The sequence below is a fragment of the Sminthopsis crassicaudata genome, chromosome 3 (assembly GCF_048593235.1).
Source record: "Sminthopsis crassicaudata isolate SCR6 chromosome 3, ASM4859323v1, whole genome shotgun sequence".
Classification (NCBI taxonomy): domain Eukaryota; kingdom Metazoa; phylum Chordata; class Mammalia; order Dasyuromorphia; family Dasyuridae; genus Sminthopsis; species Sminthopsis crassicaudata.
In genome coordinates this window covers 225,946,128-225,966,634 of record NC_133619.1, presented here as the reverse complement: position 1 = coordinate 225,966,634, position 20,507 = coordinate 225,946,128, and the positions used below count along the sequence as shown (strand labels likewise).

The 20,507-nt window shown below is 34.5% G+C and overlaps 1 protein-coding gene across 1 annotated transcript in view; it reads right to left on the bottom strand.

Annotated features, from left to right (window-relative positions):
* Positions 1 to 3,506: 3,506 nt before the first annotated feature.
* RAB10 (RAB10, member RAS oncogene family) overlaps positions 3,507 to 20,507 on the bottom strand; it is an 89,267-nt gene continuing 72,266 nt past the window's right edge. The window contains exons 3-6 of the mRNA XM_074300096.1: positions 16,956 to 17,094; positions 9,772 to 9,861; positions 7,979 to 8,080; positions 3,507 to 6,116 (exon numbers count right to left, since the gene is read on the bottom strand). Of these exons, the coding sequence (XP_074156197.1) occupies positions 6,033 to 6,116; positions 7,979 to 8,080; positions 9,772 to 9,861; positions 16,956 to 17,094 (415 nt within the window). The 3' untranslated portion in view covers positions 3,507 to 6,032. The remainder of the gene's footprint in view (positions 6,117 to 7,978; positions 8,081 to 9,771; positions 9,862 to 16,955; positions 17,095 to 20,507) is intronic.

Sequence of the window (20,507 nt, the reverse complement as noted above, 5' to 3'; positions counted from 1 at the left end):
ATTTGACTAGAACCCTTCTTTTTCCCACTAGATTTGTTTTAAATTCCTATTGGCTATTGTCTTTCCTTGGTATTCTCCCTGACAAAGAAGAGTTGAAAAGTTCTGACTTTTCTCCAGTGTGATCCTGAGCAGTGTCTATTCTTTGACCTTTCCCCATGAGCCTCAGCCCATTCTAAACTTATGCAACCCATACATTATTCTTAGAGATCCAAGCTATTCTCCTGTATTCATCTATTTTATTTTTCATAAACTACTTTTGTGTCCTTTTTCTATGTCTTTTTAAAAAATCTTAAATCATTTTCTCATTTATTTACATTGGTCTCCTTAGACAATTTCCTTTTCATCTTCCTTTGTAATTGTTTCTCTCTGTGACTTCATAATCTTGAGAGCTTCCCGTTGTACATATTGTACAAGGCTGGACATATTCCATCTCTGAATTCTTTGAAATCTACTTTCCCATTATCTCCTCTACCACCAAATCTAAGCTAAAATGATTGTTTCTCAAGATTCCCCTAGCACTTCCACTCTTCTCACTGGTCAGAACCAGGTCTAGCATTTCAACTCCCACATTGGTTTCTTATTGAAAGATGCAATTGTCAATAAAGCAAGAGTAGGAATGACTTTCAGTTATGTTTTTCCAATAGAATGTGAGACAGTGATAGAAAGGAAGGAATGAATGCTGAATTTAGAATAAGAGTAAGAATACAATAGCATTACCATTGTGGAGGTGTTTCTGTATCAGCAGAATGAAACAGTTGGACTCAAAGAACTTACTTTGGGCCCAAATCTATTCACTTGTTAAAGGAGGAAGCTGAACTAGACAGTCTTTCAGATTACTTCCAGCTCCAGATCAATCTAGCTACAAGTTTGTATGGCCAGAAAAAAAAAAAACAAAAAAAAAAAAACAAAGACTTTTACTACTCTGAAATGCCTTTGAGCCAGAGTTGTGATCAACCTTTTTTAAACTAGAAAAGATCAGTCACTCCTTTCTTTACCAAGCTGAAAAGTCTCCCTCCCACTTTTAAAGAATTATTTTATTGTATATAATTTCTTCCTTCTGTCCAAGTGTTTAGAGCACAGTTGATTTTATAGAATTCATGTTTCTTTCATGAATTTTCACCAAAATATTCACCATGCTATCCTGGAATTGTTCATGTGATTGTATCTTTCTCATATACATTGCTTCTCTATCTTACCCATCCTGTTCCTTTTGAATGAGACATGCTGTTCCAGTCTTAGCCCAGTCATGGGTTCATCTCATCAAACCTTATTGAAGTGATACCTACATTTCTTCTCCCATTAAGGTCACCAATGATCATTTTGCTGGCCATACAAACTTGTAGCAAGATAGATCTGGAGCTGGAAGTAATCTGAAAGACTGTCTAGTTCAGCTTCCTCCTTTAACAAGTGAAGTGCCTGAAACTTAAGTAGGAAACTTGCCCAAGATCATACATGTAGTAAGCATTAGAGAATGGATTAATTTGTATATAGGACAAGGGTTGGTTTCCACAAATCCTCCATAGACCCAAGTGCAAGAGGCTTTCTTTTGGTTCTTCCAGTATTTCAAGATCTTAGGTGACAATGGTTATTTCTGGCTGGCTCTCTCTCTCTCTCTTTTTTTTTTTTTTTTTTGAGGCAACTGGGGTTGTGACTTGCCCAGGGTAACACACTAGGAAGATCAGATCTGAACTCAGGTCTTCCTACCTTCAGGGCTGGTGCTCTATCCACTGCACCACACCTAGCTGCCCCCTGGGCCATACATATTTTGATGTCTTTCAAGTCATTTCTTTCAATTGCATTTGATGGTGAAAGACAAATTATTTCATTTCTTCATTAGTAAAGGTGCTGGCAAGGTAACTGGTAAGGTTCCTCCTACATTTGAAATTTTGATTTTGTATCAGACAATGAATAGACCAGTGTGACTGGGGAATAAAATTTATATGGAAGAATATGTATGGAAGAATATGTAAAGGTCACCAACATTTCCATTAGTTTCAGGCCCAATTTTACTTGTGTTCTCTTAAATGTTATATTCTCCTACTACTAAATTGGCACTGTTTTATAGAAGTAAAATAAGTTGCTTTCAGATAGCTTAGCCAAAGAAGTCTAAGCAAACCAAGATCTCAGATTTACTCCATTCTACATTCCCAATAGTCAGGTTCCCTATCAACTGAAACAGATTACAGCAGCTTCTCAGTTTGGGTCCCTCTCATCTATGCGATTCCATACATAATCCCTAACATTTATGTATCTTTTTGACACTGGACTTAAGTGTTTTGCCATTTCAATCTCTCAATAGCTATAGAGAGATAGATTAGTATTCTCTTTTACAGGGAAAATCAGGACACAGGTGAAGTGACTTGTCCAGAACCCACTCAACTAGTGGGAAGAGTGGGCGATTTGATTCTATATATTGCCAACTCAACTCAAAAGTTCAAAACCTGATTCACTGTTCTGTGTCATATATAACTAAGTGGATATTATTTCTATTTCCAATTCCTTTACTTTACTGGCCTCCTATTGCCCAGGATTTCAAAGCTCCCTATAAAAACAATTCACTTAAGATAGTTTTCTGGTCATATGGACTCTCATCTCTTTTGGGCAAGATGGAAAAAAGTATACTATATGAAATGGGGAAAATGTGATTGGAGGATGTCATCCTAGAGAACCCCTAGTGCCATGTTCCAAAAACTTGTGCCCTGAGTTTAACACATAACTGATGACTTGAGAAAGGGCACAGATGACATACTAATAACAAAATTGCAATATGACCCAAAATTGGAAGGGATGATCCAAGTCCAGCATGTCAAAGTCAAGGAGCCAAAAATATACTATCAAATCTAATAGAAAAATTTATCAATTTTTATTTTAAAAATAAAAATACCAATCAAAACTACAGGAGGAGATACTTTTCCTTATGAATCTCTATCCTAGTCAGACTACAACTAGAGTATAATGTTTATTTTGGGATACATTTTAGTGGAATGAAGGATGATCAATGACTTGGCCAATATATTACCTGGGGCAGTGAATTCTGGTGATAGTATTTAGAAGCCAAAAGGTCCTTTAGACAGACAATCCAGATTCCTTGTTTTTACAGATAAATAAGCCTGGAAACTTTTTTTTTTTTTTTTGGACTGGAATCAAAGATCATGAAAGAAAATAGTTTTGGTTTCAACTCTAAACCTGGTGTCTCCCTCTTCCCCTTCCTCCTCCCATTATTAACACAAAGCCTCACTAAAAGGTTTTCTGAATGACTTTTGGACTGCCAAAGATAGTTTAGACAAGCTCCCTGACAATCTTTTACACAAGAATGGACACATCATTCAAGAGCTTAGATGTTTCTAGTTCTAATTGTTTTGTAAGAACTCTCAGAAAAATCACCATATCTTTTACATTCAACTTGTTTCAATTAAAGTATTCTATTAGTTTTGAACTAAAGGCTTTCCACTTCTTAAGGGAATGTATACCATGTTCTCTATAAATAAATGAAGGCCAAACCAGAATTCAAAATCAAGTTTTTGTTTTTATATGAACAGAAGTAGACCATCTAGAAATATTTCAGTTTATTTAAATTGTTAAGTAGAATATGAAACCGAATCTGTAGCTAGTGCTGTACCAGAGGATGGACAAATGGGTCGGTGTTTGATGAAAACAGCATCTACACAAGAGCCCAATAGACTTACAGAAAAGGGGCCAAGCCCTAATATTAAGCAAATAAAAGCTTATGTTTTAAACAAAGATTATACAAAAATTGATTTATACTCCATTTTCCCTTTTTTGATATTTAGAAAGTGCAGATTTAACAAAAGGTAGCCACATCCTGCCTATTTACAATGCCGATTACAATTATTATGCAAACAACGAAACTGTCAGTCTATCACCCAAAATCCCAGTGTTTTATTTCTCACCTTAAGTCACCCAATTAAGTAGGTTTAACCAAGTAAAGATGGCCAAAAAATAAACAAACAAACAAAAAAAAAACCACAACCTCCCTACCCCATCACCCCACAAAATCAAAAACCATAAAACAACTTTACATTCCAGAGAAAAGGGAAACAAAAGATTCAATGAAAATGTTTTTACAGCAATTCAAACCTAAAGCTTGGAGAAGATTTTATACTGCCCTTTCAGTATTAAAATTTTTTTAAATAAACAATATTTGGCAAGGCTGCTTTTAGTGGGAAGTATGATTAAACTGAGAGAAAAAAAAAAAAAACCACAGACACCCACCTATGAGGCTCAGAAAGGTACATTTTAGAGTGCTACTTGGAAATACATGGATTTTCATGGCAGAAATCCTCCCTTGTCTGCATGAGCCAAGAGGGCATTAACATGCTGTTCACGAAAAGGCAAGATTCATTTCAATGGGAGCTGCTGTCCTAAACTCAGCCTCTGCTAGAAATGAATCATGCTATTCAATAATTTCAACAAAGGTATCATCTTAGGATGCCAGCAGCAGAGGGAACTTAACTTGTGCTATTCTAATAAGCAAAGCAGCAAAACAACTGGAAACATAAGAAAAAATAGGAGCAGGGCTAAAGATGGCTAGTGACCTTATATTTACATTAAGTACTTTTTGCTGTCAATTTTCCAATCCCTGTTAATTCAAATTTCCAAAGATTTTTACAATTAACTAATTACAGTTGAGTTTCTGAATCTTAAGGTAAACAATCTTAACACTGGAAAAAATGTTTTGGGAAGGCCAAAGCTTAATACAACTGGCAATTTGTGATGTTCAATTTGACCCTTGCCCTGTTTAAAAAAAAAAAAAAAAAAAAAAAAAAGCTCACAAACCTTTTTCTGGGCTACCAACCTGCTAGAGGAGTTGCCAAAATGGAGACCGTGTAAATTTAGGCTAACTGATACATTGGGGAACTGAATACTCTATACACATAATTAGAAAGACAAACCACATCACCCTCCATTGAAAACACTAGTGCATGCAAATAACTCTTCCGTTCTCAACGGATACATAGGAGAACAAGGAGAGGAAGAGGTTAGGGAAAAGAAGGTAGGGGAAGGAGAGGATGTAAGGAGAGTTGGGAGAGAGCAGATAAGGGAAAGACACCAGTGAACTGACATTTGCTAGTGGGAAGTAGTTAGTAGGTATATTTGAGAGTTTACCTTGCAAGTTAAATCAGTGCTTTGTGTTAAACTTAGCAAACATTGGTTTGCACCCCTCTCCTTTTTTTTAATTAAAAAATTTTTTTTATACCATATAGAAAAAAAAGCAAATAAAGCATTATATGCAGGCAATGAGGTGGGGTAAGTGGCCAAGGAGAATTAAGATCTCAGGAGCAGATTTGGATTGCAAGGCCACTTTATAAGGAGACTCAGCAAATGAAAGTTACCGTTTCTGCATTATCAGTTGTCCTCAATTCACTACATTGACAATCACAGCCAAGCAAACCACAAAAATTTCATATTTAAAAATGGTTACATTTGGATATGTCTCCTGCACATGCGTCCACCAAAACAAAAAGAAAAAAGAAACAAAAAACAAAAAAGTTTCTTTCCACATAAGGCACAGGACAAAATTAACCCCATTTAAACGTTCAAGGCGGAAATGAGAGTGTTTTCCTGTTTTTTTTTTTCTTCTTTTGCTAATGCATCTCTACAGATTATAGGGACTCAAGCACATTATCCATAACAGAAATTCCACTGTTGTACAAAATAAAATTGTTAATTCTAACTTTTATTCTTATACAATTTGCAGAATAGAATCGAAATGATTGCTATAGGTTTTAATGTTGATAAGAACTGGACTATAATACAACCAAAACATAGTGGTGAGCTGAGCAAGTACATTTAAAAATGAAGTCACGGACATGATTCTTCTATACACTTTTGTTTGGAGAAAATTATATAGTCAGCAAGCAGTCATAAGATGGAAGAACAAAGAGAGGGCAGATAGTTGTTAAGATGTGGAAAAAAATGTTTGTTTAGGTTAAAAACGGACAGAGTGGTTTATTTTGCAGCAAGAAGAGAAAAACGGTTGGTGGATGGCAATTGATGAAACAGGAGAATGCTCAGCAACATTTGCTCTTCCAGCCCGTTACTCCTCCTCCACTGCTGATATCTACATTTTCACTGTTGGGCTCTTTTACAGGGGTCTAGAATAAATATACACAAGAAATTAGCTGAAGACAAAAATGCCAACAGAAATATTTTTGAAAATGTAAATTTTTTCAGTAAGATGATACCACAGTTCAAATATATATATATATATATATATATATATATATATATATATATATATATATATATATATATATATATATATATATATAAACAACTGCAAATTGTTATTTTGTTGTTTATTGTTGAATATTGTAACTTTTTGTAAACTTTAGTTATGGAAATATCTGATCAATATTTTTACTTTCTTACATCTTACAATATAGTTTGTGCTATATAAAATCCTTAAGAGACAGAAGTCACATCATTCAATAATTCAATAATCCTGGACAACCACAAAACAGGCTAAATAGTTATCCAAAAAAGTTATAAATCAATTGGTCCCAAGGGAATATGCACATAGTCTAGTGGTTAGGTGGAAAGATCTTAAAAGTGGAAAGTAGCTACAAATTAGTTTTTACTTCCTCTTGGAAATAACCTGCCTGATGTTATCTCTTTACCCATAATGGATATAGAAAATTTCTTCTTATCACCAAGGAAAAACTATCTCTGAAGACAAACAAATAAAAGCCCAGTTGTTCTACATAAGTGTATTTTAAAATTGGAAATTCTTTTTTTTTTGTTTTTTTTGTTTTGGTTGACAAGCATATTTTTTTTTATTATATATATATATATATATTTTATAATATTATCCCTTGTATTCATTTTTCCAAAAATTGGAAATTCTTAATTCTCAGAGCTTGCCTTTTTACTTGCTTTCTATTACAGATCTCCTACAGAACTCCTAAAAGAAAAAATGTATCTTGACTAGAACAAGTTTTAAAATGAATCATGACAAAGGTATTTAACTAGATATTTACCCTAGTTTCACTGCAACTCATTCTAGTGCCCCACTTCTCTAAGATCTCAAGATAAAGCAGCCAGAACTGTCAAATGCCTTTCAGCAGCCAGGAAATAATGCCATTGCTGAGAATTAAGAAGCTGCTGCTCCAAAGGAAGTGGGGCCAATGGTATAGAATATTCTCAAACATATTTTGGATTATTATTAATATTATCATTATTAACAATTTTCATTAAATAACAACAAAAAGACTGTCCTTGAAGGTTTACATTCTTCTAAGGAGAGGATCTATGATCTGCACACAGATACATACATGTACATATATGAGAAATCTGAGGAAGAAAAAAAGACTTAAAACGGAGAGGAAGGCAGGACTTTGGAGAGATTGTAAGTACCAAGGCCTTATTTAAACTAGAGATTCAGAAAAGTGGGGTGAGTGGGGAGAGTATTCGAAGCATGGGAAACAGTGTATGCAAAGGTGTGGAATATCAAGTTCTGGGAACAACAAGATGAGTTTGGGATCTGGGAACAGATTGTTTCAAAGGGATGGTCTTTTTAATAAGCTTAGAGGGCTGAGTTCAAACTGCGAAGGGCTTTAAACATAAATATGAGATGTTTGTATTTCATCTTAAAGGAGAGAGGCATCTGCTGCAGCTTAGTGAGCAGAGGAGGGACACCTCAAGAAGACTAACATAGCAAACAGTGTGGAACATGGACAGTGGTACTTAGAGGAGCCACTCTTCTACTTCTGATGAAAGGTCAGCTCCTTCCTGTCCTCCTCTAAATGGAAATACAGCTGACATAGCAAGAACCATCTTTGTACAGGGCTAAACCTTTTATTTTATACTGGGGTCAGTCTCAAAACAGTAAAAATAAACCTCAGAAGAGTTAGTTTATTAAATATATTTTGAACAACAAAACACTTTTAAAAGGGCTAAACATTCAAATGAGTTATTTCAGATAGTGTTCATAGTAAGTTAAAATACCAAAACTTACCTTTCGAAGTATGTCTTCTGCTAATGTGAGGAATGCCTTCTCAATGTTTATATTTGCTTTTGCACTAGTCTCAAAAAACCTAATACCATGCTCCTTTGCAATCTAAAATAGAAAAAAGCAAAATGATCATCTTAGAAAGCATAATCTAGCATAAACTCTCCATTGAAAGATCTAAAATGAATAATTTTCTTCTTCTTCTTTTTTTTTTTGCTGAGGCAATTGTGGTTAAGTGACTTGCCCAGGGTCACAGAGCTAGAAGTGTTAAGTGTCTGAGGCCACATTTGAACTCAGGTCCTCCTGACTTCAGGGCTGGTGCTAAAATGAACAATTTTATAAAGGTGATAATATTTAGTGTTGCCCGTAGGGAAATTTCTCTTTTGGGATAACATTATAAAAAGACCAAGGAAAAAATGACACAACTATATTTCAGCTCTACTGAGAGGTGAACTTAAGAGGACCAGAACAACAAACTTTCTTTCTTTCTTTTTTTGGGTTTTAATGTTATATGCTTCTAGTGTTTCTAGTCATGATTAGACTATGTGGAGAAAATCAAGGTGTCTGTTAAGCTACTTATTTACACAAATGTCTGATACATAAGGGCTTAATAAATGTTGTTGAATGATTATATTAGTTTTAGTGAGTGCACATATTATTAAATTTTTCTGACCCTTTTATGTTCTATGAATCTCAAAATTAAGTCATATTTGGAATCAGATATAATACAAATCCAAACTGCAATACACTCTTTAATGCAGAATAAAGAAATTTTATATTGGGGGAGGAATGGCTATTTTGAAGTGGTGTGCATTTTTTTCTACTTTCTAATTTATGTTACAAAGTAGGGCCAGTTTGATCACCTTATGTATTAGTTAGCTTTGCATTAATAATTGCTCCCCCATGGCACAAATCAAAGGATTTAATGGGACAAGTGGTCTTAAACACATCTTTGGTCACAAAGACATAACAATATGTAAATGTGAATGGGCTGGCATCATTATCACTTACTATAATAACAAATGAAAGCATATTTTCTAACACTGTGCCAGTAACATCTCCATGAAAGATAGTGAAGGACAGTATCATATTCCTTAAAGTTTGGAAGATATATTGGGAAAACAGAAGAATTAAGAATCAAGGTAAATACTTAGTTCTAACTAAGCAGTTAGATGATGGTGTATTTGTATTTTTCTAAATCCAGTCCTGCGTCAACAGCTGCTTTCCATATTTTCTTGCGCATATCTTGTTCTTAGTATTCTGAAATTAGCATCTGTTATTCTATCTTGTATATAATTAAATATCTTCTACATAGTGGGCTCATATATTCCAGTATCCTTTTTACTTGTATTAGTGTAATATAGTAATTTATGAATCCATCAGTCTGACCAGAGGTTTAGAAGAAATCTATCCTTCCTATTTCTCTAGAGACCACCTGTAAACATAGATCTAAAATGGGATTAATGCAAAACACCTGTAAGGTCAGGACTGCGGTCTATCTGGAGACTGACCAATTGCCAACTCTAAGAAATCTGATCTAGCTGATGTTGGTCCTTCATGACACTCAAAAAAGAATGGTGGCGCACAAAGCAAAGTACCTTTGTCTTATACTTTGGCTAGATAAGAGCTACACTCTCAGTTGGTTGGACAAATATGTTTCATTTAACTATGTGACTGACATGGAGACTCTCTCCTGATGATTTGCATTAAATAAGTACCTTTGTAGTAGTACATGCTAAATCATTTCCCCAAAAACCTAAAAGAAAAATAAAATAATATTAATTTCATTCATTTATTACCTGTTCTCCTTTTGCTTTAGATACAACTCTTTTATCTTCCATGTCACACTTGTTTCCTAGCAGCATCCTTTCCACATCTTCATTGGCATGCTACAAAAGAACAAAGTTTTACTTTTCTAAAATATATTTTTCAAGTTTTGATACAAGCATTAATCTTATTCAAAATAATTATAAGTTTCAATTTAATGCATATCTTAGTAGATATGCTATTACTTTATTTACATAGCATTTACTTCATTTGAGTGTCACAACAAATCTGAAATGGGTATACAAATATTATGTTTATTGATTGATATATTGACCAACAAAGAAGTGAACAAAAGTGAATTTAGTATCTGAAAACGTAGTGTTTAAACTCTGTTTCTTTACATGAAGAAAATATTTGTATTACCTATGTCACAAGGTTGATGATAAAGTGAAAATATATGTGCAAGTACTTTGTAAAACTTTAAAATATTATACAAAAGCTAAATTTGAAGTCAAAAGACAGTTCAAGTTATCACTGTCATTTATTATCTGGATTTCCTCAGCCAACTCCCTTAAACTCCCAGGACCCCAGTTTCCACATATGCAAAACCAGGGAATTGGAGTAGATAACCTTTAATTCGTAAAGTTATTACCCTTCTTTCAGCTCTAAACCTATATTATACATGTGAACCTCTATGGCTTTCTAGATATTATTACTAAAATATGCCACAGTGCAGACAGCTGCCATCTTGAAGACTGTCTAGTTGCAGAAATCTAAGGTCAAAAATGATCTAAGTGATTTAACTTGCTTATCAACAGAGATAGAAAGTTAGCCAAATTTGGACTCCAAATCTAGTGTTCTGGACAGAACTCTAAATGGCCAGCAGCAAAATTAGGGAATATTAATTTTCTTATTCTACACGTAGCAACAAAAAAAGAACATTTCTATATATGTAAGTAAAACAAAACAAAACAAAACAAACAAACAAACAAAAAGATTGTATATAAAAGTGCAAATCTCCTTTATACATAGTTTGCTTTCTTTTTGTGTTTTATATTTACATAGTGCTTTTCTCACAATAACTTCCCACATGATAGATAATGTAATTATTCTCAATTTAAAGACAAGGAATATGATGCTCAGATTTGCTTATTCTTAGAAGGTTTAGAATTTGAATGCTCCATTGACTCCTTAGAATCAGTATAGCTTCAAATAACCTTTCCTTGGAAATATTTTCAAATCATTAAATAGAAAAAAGGTAAAATATTTTCAAATCATTAAATAGAAAAAAGGTAGATGAGTCCAAAGTGAAGGCTACAAAGAAATTTTTCCCAATTTTGGCAGAGATGTATTCTATCATAACAAAACAGGTATAACAAACAGGATGTGAAAGGAACAAAGATGGTAGTAGTGGTGCTGTCTAGTCATAGGCAAGTACAAGTATCCTTTACTTAATAGAATCCTAATGTTGAGGGATTAAATAAATAAGCCACATTTATATGAAAGAAAAATGCCTTCCCTCTTCTTATATCCCAAATTCTTATCAATCTCAATCCTATTTAATATCATTAAATACAATATTGTCAATTCCTAATATGCTACATCTAATCTTGAGGTAAATAAACATTATGGACATGACAGTATGAGGAATGAGTCAGTAAAAACACTGATAGGTGGGGAATATTGACATGTTATTTAACAGTTACAGTCCATAAGACAGAGATGAGCCTTCACTGTTAAACAAAGATGGCTCAGTCCTTAACTCAATGTTTTATCTTCTTTTTATAAGGCACTACTGTAAAGTGTACAGATATTAACATAGACTGACTGTTGTGTGTAGCTGAAGACATTTAAATGAAACAAGGCAAATTCAAATAGTGAGAAAGGTGTAAAAAAAAAAAAGTAAAAAGAATTACATTAAATATTGAGTTGTAAGTGTTAAGGCAATCTTTGGTTGGCAGGAGGGAAAATCAGTAGTTAAAATGCTAAAGTCTCATTTTAAGGGGAAAATTAATCAAGACAAATGAAACAAATAATTGTACTGCCAGAATTGGAAGTACTATACTTCGTTCAAATTTTGCTTTGTAAAAGTGATAACCCAGCATTATTAAAATTTTATCAGAAAGCTATAGCCATTACAATATTACAACTTTTTCTTTATGGTAGTACAACTTAGTTTCATAAGTTATGCATGATACTATTCATAAGGTACTCAGCTAGATAAAATGCATTGTGACATTGCAGAAATAAATTATGATTCTTATTTAAATTTCACACCAAGACAGTAAGGCTTTGTAGTGTATCTAGTGAATAACAGAGCTTCATTTTATCTCACTGATGAAGGCATTCTCCAAATGGCCACTATAGTAGTTATTCAGCCTCTGAGTATGTACTAACCTGTTCTTGGGGCATGAACTAACTGCTGTTAGAGCAAAAGATATAAGCTGCCATGTTAATTTATTTTCCACATCCATGACCTATTTATTTCCATATTCAAAACCTTCAGTTTTTCTCGGCTTGGTTTCAAATTGTTTACAGCACAAGAATCCTAAGTGTCGATGCACTGCTGGTGGACCTGTGAAGGGATCCGACCATTCTGGAGAGCAGTTTGGAACTGTGCTCAAAAAGTTATCAAACTGTGTATACCCTTTGATCCAGGAGTGTTTCTACTGGGTTTATATCCCAAAGAGATCCTTAAGGTGGAAAAACATGTGCAAAAAATGTTTGTGGCAGCCCTTTTTATAGTGGCTAGAAACTGGAAAATGAGTGGATGCCCATCAATTGGAGAATGGCTGAATAAATTAAGGTATATGAATGTTATGGAATATTATTGTTCTGTAAGAAACAACCAATAGGATGATTTCAGAGAGGGTTGGAGAGACTTACAGGAACTGATGTTAAGTGATGAGCAGGACCAGGAGATTATTATATACGGCAACAACAAGACTATCTGATGGACATGGCTCTCTTCAACAATGAGATGATTTAAACCAGTTCCAATTGTGCAGTGATGAAGAGAGCCATCTATACCCAGAGAGAGGACTACAAAAACTGAGTGTGTGGTTCACAACATAGCATAGTTTTTCTCTTTTTTTCCTTCTTGATCAGATTTTTCTTGTGCAGCAAGATAACTATATAAATATGTATACATATATTGGCTCTAACATGTATTTTAACATATTTAACATGTACTAGACTACCTGCCAGAGGGAATGGGGGGAAGGAAGGGAAAATTTGGAACAAAAATTTCAAGGATCAATGTTGGAAAAATTACTCATGCGTATGTTTTGTAAATAAAAAGCTGCAATTAAAACATTATCAACAACAACAAAAATATACAGGCATTGGAACTGTGATTCTGAGTTTACTCCTTGAGATTCTGATTTTCCATCATTGCTAAATGAGCAATGATTTGTCCCCTGGAACATTGCTTCCATTTCCCCCAAAATAAGTACCTATGAATACAGGAATACAGACTTAAAAAGTGTATGGGAGGTGAGAGCTGAATGGAAGACCACAATTAAACATATAACTAATAGATGAATAGGATAAAAAAGATCAAAGTAACCACAGGCTGCTGCCAATTGGTATCTAAAAAAACCTTCCTCAAATTTGATTGGGTAGAGGCAGCTAGTTGGTATAGTGGACAGAGCACCAGCCCTGAAGTCAGGAGGACTTGAGTTCAAATCTGGCCTATAAGACACTTAACATTTCCTAGCTGTGTGTTCCTGGGCAAGTCACTTAACTCCAAATACCTGGGTGATGGGGGGGAGGAAGGGAGAATTTCATTGGGTAATCTGAGTCCTCAAATTCAGTTTTAAGATGTGTATAATTAGGGGAAGATTAACTCCATTACTAATGAATTCAAGATCTGCTTATAAAACACAAGTTAAGAGTCAAACCTAGCAAATTTGAGAGAAGCAACTTCTGTGTACTCTATATGCTGAATAAATTAATTTCAAAAACTAACACCTCCCAGAAAATTAACTGCATTGAAAAAGATCTATTTTTCCTCCAAAAACAATATTCTTGATTAACTCTTTTTAGGATACTAAATCCTTTTAAGGGTTAGCTTGCCAGTCTATTGTGTAAACAATGCCTCCCCCCAACTCCTTTTTGGGGCTAATCCACTTGTTAAGCATCACAGCAGCTAACATCTATTAGGACCCTAAACTCTTCTTATGCAATCTCACCATGTCTTAAGGGCATCTCTGCTAGGAAGCTTGTCTTTCTCCTGGCTAATTACAAAAACCCTTTTCCTTGCTAAAACACTTAATAGATTTAACTCACTCAGCAGCATAATAAAATCTTTGCCCCTTGGTTTAAAGGTAGGCATTCTAATTTCAGGTTAATATCTCTGAAATACTAATCCTAGGTCACCCTTGTCTGCTCACACTGCCTTTAATTTCTCTGTCTGAAATCTGCTTCAATGGTTCAGGCTACATAGCGTTTAAATCTTAAGATGGTAACAAAGATAGGAAAAACTTTGTGGCCTGATGCTCCATAGTTTATGTAGAAATTAAATTAAAACATAATGAATTTATGGCTTTAACACACAGATTATTTTATAAAATATGTTGGTGCTCAATAGATACTATTGGTGTAATTGTCTAATTTAGTAGATCTCTTGCCTTTTAAGTTTTCTAAGAACTTTGAGAAATTGGAAATATTTTTTATCTCATAAAAATAAGTAACTTTATTGAAGATTTAACACTAGGAACTAATTGTACAATGTAGTCAATCAAGATTTTTTGTACTATATGTTTCTTCACTCAATAAGAATCTGTTTAGAGAGAATACTTTAAAAAAAGTAAAAATACACAGTCAAAAATTTATTAAATGCCTACTATGTGCTAAGCACTGCATATGTATATATAGAGAGAGAAAGAGAAAGAGAAAGAAAAAGAGAAAGAGAAAGAGAAAGAGAAAGAGAAAGAGAAAGAGAAAGAAAAAGAAAAAAAGAGAAAGAGAAAAAGAGAAAACGAACCAGTCCCTATTCTCAAGGAGTTCACAGTCTAATGAAGCAAGGTGCTAACAAACTAACAAATAAAAACTTAAATATATACACGATAAATGGGAAATAATCAAGAGAAGGGGGAGGGACTAGAATTAAAGAGCATCAAGAAAAACTTTCTATAGAAGGTATAATTTTAGCTAGGACTTGAAGGAAGCCCAGGGGCAGAGATGAAGGAGAGCACTGTGGTAGAGGGAACAGCTCATAAAAGCATCCTAAATCAGAGGAGTATTTTCAATGAACAGTAAGGCCAATGTCACTGGATCACAGACTATCAATAGAGTGTAACAACACTAGAAAAGGGCGAGGGGTGTGGGCAATAGGTTATGAAAGGCTTTGAGGGCCACATAGAGCATTTTATATTTGAACCTAGTGGTGAAAAGAAGCCATGGAGGTGAATGAGTAGGGGAGTTTGACAAAGCCAGACTAGACTGATGCTTTAAGACTTGAATCAAGAAGATCAAACAGCAGACTATCCCAATAGTCTAATTTGAGGTGAGGAGAGCCTACACCAGCATATCCCCTCTCAAAGAGACAAGCATTTGAGAAAAATAAAACTGAAGGTCTTGGCAAGAGATCAGATATGAAGACTGAGAGAAAAAGACAATTTGAGGGTGTCATCTAGTTTGTGAGCTTGTGTGAGTTGGTGTAAGAATGACAGGATTCTCAAAAACAAGGAAGAAGAGAAGGAGGTTTTGGGGAAAAGATAATGAATTCAATTTTGGACATGTTGGTGTCTGACTGTGCATTAGATATCTATAGGACATCTAATTTGGTTATGTTCCAGTATAACATCAAGTTCAAGATGTTTACCCCCAGTGGGAGATATAAGACTAGATCTGGGTCAGCAAAAAATTTAGAGACAGTTAAGCACTTTGAAAATCATTAAGCATAAGATAAGGATAGAGGTGGATCAATGAATCTATGGGTGTGGATGAAAACACTATGTGAAATACAGAGGGAAAAGATGGTCTAGAACAAAACTCTGAGGGACATCCATGGTTAAGTGGGAATGATCTGGATAAAGATCTTATAAAGGAGACTGAGGAGTAGAATCCTGAAAGAGAAATGCCATGAAAACCTGGAGAAAAAAAGTATCTAGTAGAAGAGGATAACTGATAATTACAAAAGTAATAACTTTAGAGAGAGCATTTTCTGTTGAATGATGAGGTCAGAAGACAGACTATAGAGTTATGAAGAAAGTGAGAAAAGAAGTGGAGAAATACAAGACAATAGCACTGAGGACAGATGGATTAAGAAGCTTTTTTAAGGATGGAAAAGACACAGAATTGTTTGTACAAAGAAAGGGAAAGAGATTGAAGATAAGAGAGGGCATAATCTACTGGAGAAGATTGATGGAATGGGACCATTTGTCAATACAGAGGGATTTGCCTTGGTTGAAGGAAAAGATAATGGCACAAGGTACCTGGGTGATGTGAGAAGAAGGTGCTCCCAATTATTATTATTTTTTTTAAATATAAGGCAAGGGTTTTAGATAAGAAAGGAGGAAACTAAAGGAGATATAAAAGGAATCATGGGAGGACAGAAGGAAAAAAAAAAGTATGGAGAAGCTGCTGTGGTGAATGGGAGAGTGAATCAATTAGAAAGGTGTAAAAGGATTGCCTTGCAGCAGTAAAAGTTAAATTACATAATGTATATTTGAGGTAGATAGAATCAGTAGGATTCCATGATATTTTTCTAGTTCTTTTCAGCAGCACATGTAGAAGTGATCCAAGTGTGACACTTTGCAGGTCAAGTTCAGCAATACAAAAGGGGAACAAGGGATTTCAGTGAAGACCAATGTCATCAAGAGTTCAAAATGGGGAAAGAAAGAAAAGAAATGTAGGGATGATAGCCTGAGGAAGAAATGAAGGTTTGAGGGGCAATGAGGACAAAGAACAGCATCTGGAATTGCACAGGAAGAGAGGTGAAATGACAAGACTGTCTAAAGTTCAGAATTATAATACAACAATTCATAATTAATAAGAAGAAATTGAGGGGATTAGGACAGCAAATAATTAATTGTAGTTAAGTGGGAACCACACTGGCTCCATCTTTGGACTCAATTCTGGAGCTGGCCCTTTAATGAGGATCAAGACAAATTTACCTTAAGTGTCCAATGATCTATCAATAGAACACCCAATGATTGCAACCACAAATATGAATTCAACAAGGAACCAAATAATCCTATTTTTGTCTTACCTCATCTATGTTTCTAAGCCATTTGCTGATGTTTTCAAAACTTTTACCATTGGTGATGTCGTACACTAGCATGATTCCCATAGCTCCTCTGTAGTAGGAGGTGGTGATGGTGTGAAATCGCTCCTGTCCTGCTGTATCCCTGGGAATAAACACCCATAATTAATATATTAAGCATTTAAATAGTAATATATTAAAGAGAATCTTATACTATATGTGTGTGTGTATAAAAATCAAACATTCATAAGCTAAATATGTAAGTAGCATTGTAGAAATCACCATTCTCAGCACTTTGGAATAGTGTGGTTCTTAGGATATTAAGATCATAGACCACAAATCTAAAAGACTTCAGCAGTTGTCAAGCCCATCCCTCACCCCCCATTAAGACAATAAAGTAATTGTTTTTTTAAGAAATGAGGATGGTCCATAGAAGCTAAGTGTTAACTTAGGATTAAAGGTAGTAAAGACTGAGATACCACTACACACCTCTCAGGTTGGCTAGGATGACAGGAAAAGATAATGACCAATATTGGAGGGGATGTGGGAAAATTAAAACTAGGACACTGATACATTGTGGGTGGAGTTATAAACTGATCCAGCCATTCTGGAGAGCAATTTGGAACTATGCTCAAAAAGTTATCAAACTCTGCATACTCTTTGACCCAGCAGTGTCTCTGCTGGGCTTATATCCCAAAGATATCTTCAAGAAGGGAAAGGATCCACATGTGCAAAAATGTTTGTGACAGCCCTTTTTGTAGTGGCTAGAAATGTGAAACTGAATGAATGCCCATCAACTGGAGAATAGATGAATAAATTATGGTATATGAATGTTATGGAATATTATTGTTCTGTAAGAAACATCCAGTAGGATGATTTCAGAGAGGCCTGGAGAGACTTATAGGAACTGATGCTAAGTGAAATGAGCAGAACCAGGAGATCATTATGCACAGCAACAACAAGACTATATGATGATCAATTCTGATGGAAATGGATCTCTTCAACAATGAGATGATTCAAACCTGTTCCAATTGTTCAGTAATTAAGAAAGTCATCTACACTCAGAGGACTGTGGGAACTGAGTATGGACCACAACATAACATTTTCACTCTTTCTGTTATTTGCTTGCATTTTGTTTTCTTTCTCAGGTTTTTCCCCCTCCCTTCTGGATCAGATTTTTATTGTGTAGCAAGATAACTGTATAAATATGTATACATAGATTGGATTAACATATATTTTAACATATTTAACATTTATTGGACTACCTGCCATCTAGGGGATGGGGGGAAGGAGGGAAAAATTTGGAACAGAAAGTTTTGCAAGGGTCAATGTTGAAAAATTACCCATGCATATGTTTTGTAAATAAAAAGCTTTAATAATTTTTTTTTCAAAAGGTAGTAAAGATATTACATAACAGAGGTAGCCTTGGATATAATTTCAATTAATTAAAGATGTGGACAGTCACCATAGACAGGTACCAAGACACAAACTAAAATTAATTAGCACCAAAATGGGAGAACTAAAAAAAAAGATTATAATCCTCCACCCCTTTTACCTAATAGTATAAAGTAATTGTAATCAGACCTCATTTGTGAATGGAGAATAGAATAACAGATATTTAAAAGACTTTGATAAAAGGTTAATAAAAATTCTTAACTTAGAAGCTGTCATTTTAAGAAGTTGGTAGACTCTAGGTATGCAGAGTAGATATCACTCCTTAAAAAACTGGTTTGTTTTGTAGTGTGTATGTGTGAGGGGTGATTGGTTGGTCAAGTCTTGTTTACAACACATTGATATTATAAACCCTGGGGGGTGAGGGGAGAAGCTAAAAAATTAAAGTTAGATGACATAACTACTTTTATTACTTGCTATAAATGATAGATGCATTCATTGCAAACCAATAAAAAGAAATCAAACACTCCAATTTTTAAGTTGTTCTACAATTTTGAAGTGTAATATAGCTTTGATACATGTAGCTTTTTAAGTCATCCTTGTACCAAAAATTATAACTAATTGAATATATGCATCAATAATGTTTAATAAAAATTTGTTCCATTTATTATTTATCAGTTTGAGCCTAAATTAGTATAGTCTAGTGCTACCAACCAATTGAGCTTACCAAGCTTTGGTTAGTCAATTAATTTAGAATAATAGAGTCAATTTAGAATAGTTTAAATTCCAGCTCCTTCTTTTTTGGTAAGACCCCAGTACCTTTCCTGTTGAATTTAGGCCATCACCAAACAACACATAATAAGCACATGAGTTGTGGATACAGCAGAATATGAAACTACTAGGTCCTTTAGCTACTTTGGTCATCATCGGGAGAAAGAATATAGGACGAGTTTAGGCTATCTCTAAGACACCTCCTTATACAGTTTGTTCATTAACCCAGTCCCTACTATAAGTATTTTGTTATTTGACAAGAGTGAGATATCCTTAGCACAGAACCACCTCATTATCAACAAGGTCAAGCGACAACTTACTTATTCAATGTACATGAAAACTTTAAAAAGCTCAACTAGTGCAGAGCACAACAGCTGTGGCGTAGGAGGATTAGAGGATCCACAATTCAATTATCTTTAGAGTAATAACTATTTAAGGAAAACATCTTCTAAAATGCCCTACATATACACACCCACTAACACTTTCTACATATTATGCACAATTAGCAAATTATATACACAATTCTGTGAGTCTATCTGTACCTAAATTCTTTATCAAGAAAACACTCACAAAATGGATAGTGAAGTTTAAAAAATGTGAATCTAAAGTATCTATAAACAAACTATTCCTTTCACTATCTCAACCTTCTGGATATGGTTCCTATAAATCCACCAAAGGACTTTCACTTCTAAATAACTATTTCCAAATGATCCTATCCCATAGGACTAGTCCATATACTTTTGTGTAAATTTTCTTTTGGTGGCTATTTGCCAATTGTTTACTTATAACTTATTAAAGCCGAACAAAAATGAACCCTCCTTTTCTACAGTACCTCCAAGTCAGATAAATTATGTTCCTAGGTCTTAGGCACAGTGCTGTGGTCAGGTTTGAAGACGCAACTACTAGTTTTTGGCTTAAGTTACATATGATTTACCTATTCCAGATTTTAGGGGAGAGTATTTCACAAAGCTTACAAAAAGGAAGTGTAGGATCCCATGGCCTAAGTTTCTACAGAGGAAGCTAGCACTGAAGAATGGTATCCAATCACAATATGATTCTGATAAGGAAGAAAGGAGGATCTGTGAGATGAGACAAATGTAAACAGAGAGGGCTATACTGTTCTAAGAATACAGACTACAATCTGAAGACTCCACCATAAATCCCAGCTTGGCTACTTCCTTTTATGATCTTGAACAAATTATTTAATGTTGCTGGGCAGATTTTTTCTTTTATAAAATGAGGGATATGGATTAGGTGATCTCTGAGTTCCCTTCCAACTAAGAGAAAATCAAATGTTCTTTTGAGTCAAAGGCAGATATTTGAATTGTGACTAAGTCCGACAATATGTTCACAACAACTCTTTGATCAATCATAATCCAGTTCTACTTCAATTCA